General features: G+C 38.3%; 1 protein-coding gene across 1 annotated transcript; it reads right to left on the reverse strand.

The window, feature by feature from the left end:
- Nucleotides 1-412: 412 nt before the first annotated feature.
- On the reverse strand, nt 413-4,929 carry LOC149830060 (uncharacterized). Its single transcript, XM_090016289.1, has 3 exons — nt 4,783-4,929; nt 3,711-3,895; nt 413-833 (listed from the first exon to the last, which is right to left on the reverse strand). The coding sequence occupies exons 2-3, from the start codon at nt 3,890-3,892 to the stop codon at nt 647-649; spliced, it is 369 nt and encodes a 122-aa protein (XP_089872415.1). The 5' UTR covers nt 3,893-3,895; nt 4,783-4,929; the 3' UTR covers nt 413-646.
- Nucleotides 4,930-5,308: the final 379 nt, after the last annotated feature.

Below are 5,308 nucleotides of genomic sequence, written 5' to 3' on the forward strand. Positions count from 1 at the left end.
CAAGATATCCTACCGGATCTAATCTCTTTCTGGTTAGGATTTTGTTAATGTAGGGCTGGTAAACAAGCTGAACAAGCCCAGCTTGAAGTGTTCAAGCTTGGCTCATTCTTGTAGCAAAAAGGCAAAAGTGTCAAGCAAACAGCAAATTGGTCATGTTTGTTATATTTTCTAGCTTGCAGTTAGTAATGGTATTTCCAATAAAAGTAAGGGCCATCTATGTCCATTGCCTGTACCAAAAACAGTGGCAAACCATCATCCCTTGGCAAAAACAAAATGCCTACAGCGAAATTCACTTTAACACAGATAATATCAATTTACAGCTCAAGTATCTTCCATGTTATGCTCAGATCTATCAAAGACAATAAATGGCAGAACTTAAAAGACTAGAAAATCCTAAAAATATAGAATCATAAATCAATTCAATTGCCGCAAGTATTGGCTTGAACACGAGGAATGCAACATAAAACGCTGCACCAAGACAGAGTAGAAGAAATAAAGAGGAAAATTATTGATGCTTGGATAGGCACCCCCGGTTAACATGCTCAGCAATAAAATTTTTTCTGTTTCACCTTTTGCCAAAAACAAAATTTCAAAAGAGAAAGTCTCTGATTAAAATCACACTTGAAAAAAAGGACTAAGATCGACATCAGACATAGTAGCCTGTGAATGTGAACCCTCTTCCAACTATTTCACCAACACAAAACCAAGCATAACATTCCAACCCAAACAGGGCAGCAATGCCAGCATCCTCAACCTTCAACTCATGCTTGTTCTTCCACATCTGTTTAACAGCATCCATTTCTTTCCAGAAAGACTCATATCGACCAGGAAGGCTGTAAACGGAAACATATTTCAGCAAGATGGTTTTCATTCTAACACACACACACAATCTTTTAGACCTCATTACTTTGATACTTGTGCAGTGATCATATACCCTGTAGTAAACAGGGATAATGCAGCCTTAGGACAATGGATATGCATATAGTATGCACAATGAATGGTGAAAAATAAACAATGTGTGTGTGTGTGAGAGAGAGAGAGAGAGAGAGAGAGAGAGAGAGAGATCAATGAAAAAAATCATCAGAACATGACATTACATAACATAACATTAAATATACAAAATGAATACCAAAACAATTAGATACTCTTAAGAAAACATTAACAGGGTTGTGATCCACAAGTTTCTCCTTGTGCCATTTTTACTACCAGGATCAAAAGAAGTTGCTTTACCATATCATAAATCTTATTCCATGGCATGAAGGCACACATTTGACTAGATCAGACCCATATTGAAATAGGAGCATGTATACTAAAAAAGATGCTAATGAAAAAACAAAAGAAAGGAAAGACACAAATCTTGTGACACTCAAAACAAATATTGGACAGATAAAGTATGACTTAAAATCTTGGTCATGTGACTTGTTAAAATTAAACAAACTAGCATCAACTCTTTTTTCTAGGATGCAATGAAGAAATTGCCGTCGTTGGAGCTCACAAGGCACAATTGCAGTAGTTTCAAGACTGTTCAGACATTCACCGCCTAAAGGAGCACAATGGTCGCTCAATCAAGCTACAAATTCAAGGACATTCAGCTGTTGGGATTGAGATAGAACAAACTTCTCTTGTCAGAAGAACATGAGAGAGTGGAAATTTTGGACAGATCAGGGTTGCAAGTGATATGCAAGTTTCCAAATCCTGAAAAAATATGGTGCTCATTCTATCTGACGCATACCACCATTATGGTCCATGTAACAGTCCCTAGACGTACATGGATCTTGAGTCACCCATATGATACCAATACCATATATGGCCTATGAAGTCTATAACATGTTTCACTGTGGTTTCGTAAAGTTTTGTCAAAACCACATGGTATTATGATTGATTGCTTATCAAAGCAATTTAACCAGTCCAAAACAAGGGACATTAATGAGAAAGTCATTACTGCAGATCACATACTTAAACATAAATAGTTCTTGGATTTGATATGTTATGTTGCCTATACATTTCTTTCATTCTATCTGCCTAAAGAACCATCTTCACATGCCTATCATGTTGTATAAACTATGTGTTGGCAGCTTAGCATCAAAAGAAAAGCACAACCAGTCTGTCAAGAAGTCACCTAGTTAAGCTAGACACAGTCCTACAAGGAGTCATGACCTCCTAGTTGGCATGTCTCTGGTGTTTGTGCCACAATGATTGCCATTTGTATGAGCCAACTGTTCCTCTCGTACTAAGTTAGATTATTATCACAATGGGATATTGTGACTTGTTTATTAAAATTTGGATCTACCATGTTCTGGCCATACTGCACCCAATCCCTTTGCACCTCTAGATTGCACTCAGAACAAACACAGACGAAAGAATCCACACCCACCCGAATCTGGATCGGGTGCAATATGATTGCACAAAAAATCGTGCATTAAGCACCTGATCACCCTCCATCAGGTCTTGGGCCCCACACCTGATCACTCTCCATCAGGTCTTGGGCCCCACACCTGACAGGCCCTGTCCCCAAGATGGAGGGTGATCAAGTGCTTAATGCAAAAATATTTGTGTAATCATATTGCACCTGATCTTTTCACCATACACCCTAACAAACTGGTTCAAGGAAACCAGGCTCTAGCAAACTGAAACTGGTTGAAGTGCATGACTTGCAAAAGGGAGGTCTAAATCGCATAAGAAGTAATGTCACAAAAATCAGATGTGACACCAAAAAAAACATAAGCAGTATGACCATAAAAACCAGATCTGACTCCCAAAAATCCAAGGACAAATTTAATTGACTGCATTCAGCTCGATTCAATCGTATCTAAGAGGAATTTCAATCCATTCAGAAAATTGTACTAATAAATGAAAAATAAAAGGAAAAAATAAATTGAAAAAGTGGAAAATTTATTCAAATAGCTGAATAGAGGAAATCCTTTTGAACAAGTTCAGATTGATTAAAAATCAATTTAGTTGGATCAGTTTTACATAGACTGGTCACGACCACCCATTCAGCTCTGGACAATGTAAAATAAATCACTTTACAAATTAAGAGGTAAATACCAATAATATGTCCTTCAAAGAATCCAGATATGCCGCAGCTCTCCATCAACTGTTCTCAAGAAAATCTATCTACACCAATAAAACCTTGGCTTCAAATTTCTCCAAAGAGCATCTGTATTCCACTTTCCTTTCAACCTCACACACTTTCTGTTGCTTAGCACCATACTACCAATTTATACAAATTAATCATCTCAAACCAAAGGACGTGTAAGGGTTTCTATTCAATAAAAATTAATTGTGGTTATCACCATGGAACCTTTCAATACAAATATCCAAAAGCTAGATCTTTCATTTAGACCTTCAGCATCATAGATATTTTATACATTCGTCACCAGTTCCAGATCTTTTCCTTCTCTAGGCTCATTTAAGAACTGGCAGAGACAAAACTGCACATAACATTACCCTAAAGAAAAGGTTGAAACAACTCAAAAGACAAAAGCTTAAGTATTCATGTTCCAAATGTAGGATCTAAATTAAGAAGATGCATAAAGGAATCCCTTTTGTCATTCTTATATGAATAAAACAAGATTCCGATTAATGCTTTCAGAAGGGAAATTATGTTTTGCAAGACGGTAGTATTGAAAAGCAAGACTATAACAACAATCCAAGAATATAACCGCAGTCAAAATAATAGATGCTGAGGCTCAAACAGAAACACCAACCTTGCAAGACGAGTGTAAAACAGCTGTTTTGAGAGCTCATTGCATTTCTCCACCCTGGGCGGTTCCACCACATACTTCTTGTTCTGCTCCATCATCTGTTTATAATAAGCACACCCATGCTTTGATACAAACTGCGAGGCCGCTACAGTTTTTGATCGCAGCTGACGCAATTTCGATGCCATTAACTGCACATAATTAGAACCACGATCACATAAAAATCTATAATAGACATGGACATAAAAGATGCTTTGCTCTCCAGAACTATTCCTCGTTGAAAGAACAAATCGATGAAAAAGCAATAAAACTCAAACACCCACAAAAACACTCACACACACACACACTGTCAAGATCAACTGCCAGATTACAATAATAAGCCAAAAAAATTCTCACAACCCACGTTCATATAGTCCAGGAACCGGAACTCCAAGTATACACATACCAATCAAAACGCTGCCCGTTGCTTAACACAAATACAAAGCCCGAAACCCAACTGCATTAATATCCTAAATACTAAATCAATATATTCTCACTTTTCTTCAAACGAATCCAACTTCATGACCGCAATCTGAATACGTAAAGAAAAGCAAGGAGTCAAGCTAACGGAAAATGGGACAAGATCTCCACCACAGAAGTACAGATCCAAGAAACCCTAGTCTTATCTAGCTTTATTACACGTCAACCAGACCCTAATTTCCCAAACTCGCCACCACGTAACATAAATTCTTCCAATAATCCGAATAATCCGATTTTTTCTTCCAAAACGTAAGCCAAGAAATTACACCACGACTCATCTCAAAAAGTAAACACCTAAATTCCAAAGGCCTAATCTGCACAGACCAATTAAACCATAAAAAAAGAGCTGAACTGGAAAAAAGGGGGGGGGGGGGGGGGGGGGGGGGGGAACGAAAACACTTAGATTACGATTTGGGGAAACCTTCGAAGACAGTTTTAAAAACGAGAAAAGAAGAAATCCAGAACTCCAGAGAAACGGGAAAAAAGCAAAACCCCACGAATTCCAAACAGGAAATCGAGAAAAAAAGATATACAACGAAAATCAAGCAAACATAATTACGTCAGGAAAATGGGCGTCGATGTCTTGTGGTCGTCGCCCTCGCCTTCGTCTTAGCCGACGGACGCTCGCTCACTGACTCAGAGAGAGAGAGAGAGAGAGAGTTTTAGACTTTAGAGAACCAAGTACATGACACCTCCCAGCTCCCATTCACTCCACTTCTCCGCTAGCGAAATAACTTTACCCCTGCTGAGAGAGAGAGAGAGAAAAAGAAAAGAAAAGAAAATTAAGTGGATCTTGGGTCCGCACTAGGAACTGATCCTACATATTGGATCATCATTTCAATGTTTTCTAGATGTGAGCAAACAGGTTGGGCAGCCCATCTGGCGAAGGCGACCCAGCTCACCAAGGGCGAGGTTTGGATAAGGATTTTAGGGCCTGACCCATTAGCCGAAACCTATCCCATTACATGAATAGATTGAGCTTGAGTCAGACTACCGTTCAGATGAGCCTTAGCTACCTAATTTATTGATTTAGTAATAGAGGAAATTAAAGCTAATATCTACACTAACTGTATTGAAACAAATAT

This window comes from Nuphar pumila, chromosome 8, assembly GCF_984573655.1.
Source record: "Nuphar pumila chromosome 8, dmNupPumi1.hap1.1, whole genome shotgun sequence".
Taxonomy (NCBI): domain Eukaryota; kingdom Viridiplantae; phylum Streptophyta; class Magnoliopsida; order Nymphaeales; family Nymphaeaceae; genus Nuphar; species Nuphar pumila.

Coding starts and splice junctions, on each gene's coding strand:
- LOC149830060 (XM_090016289.1), bottom strand. CDS start 3,892: ATGGCATCGAAATTGCGTCAGCTGCGATCAAAAACTGTAGCGGCCTCG. Junction 834..3,710: donor TTTTACACTCGTCTTGCAAG/GTTGGTGTTTCT, acceptor TTCCGTTTACAG/CCTTCCTGGTCGATATGAGT.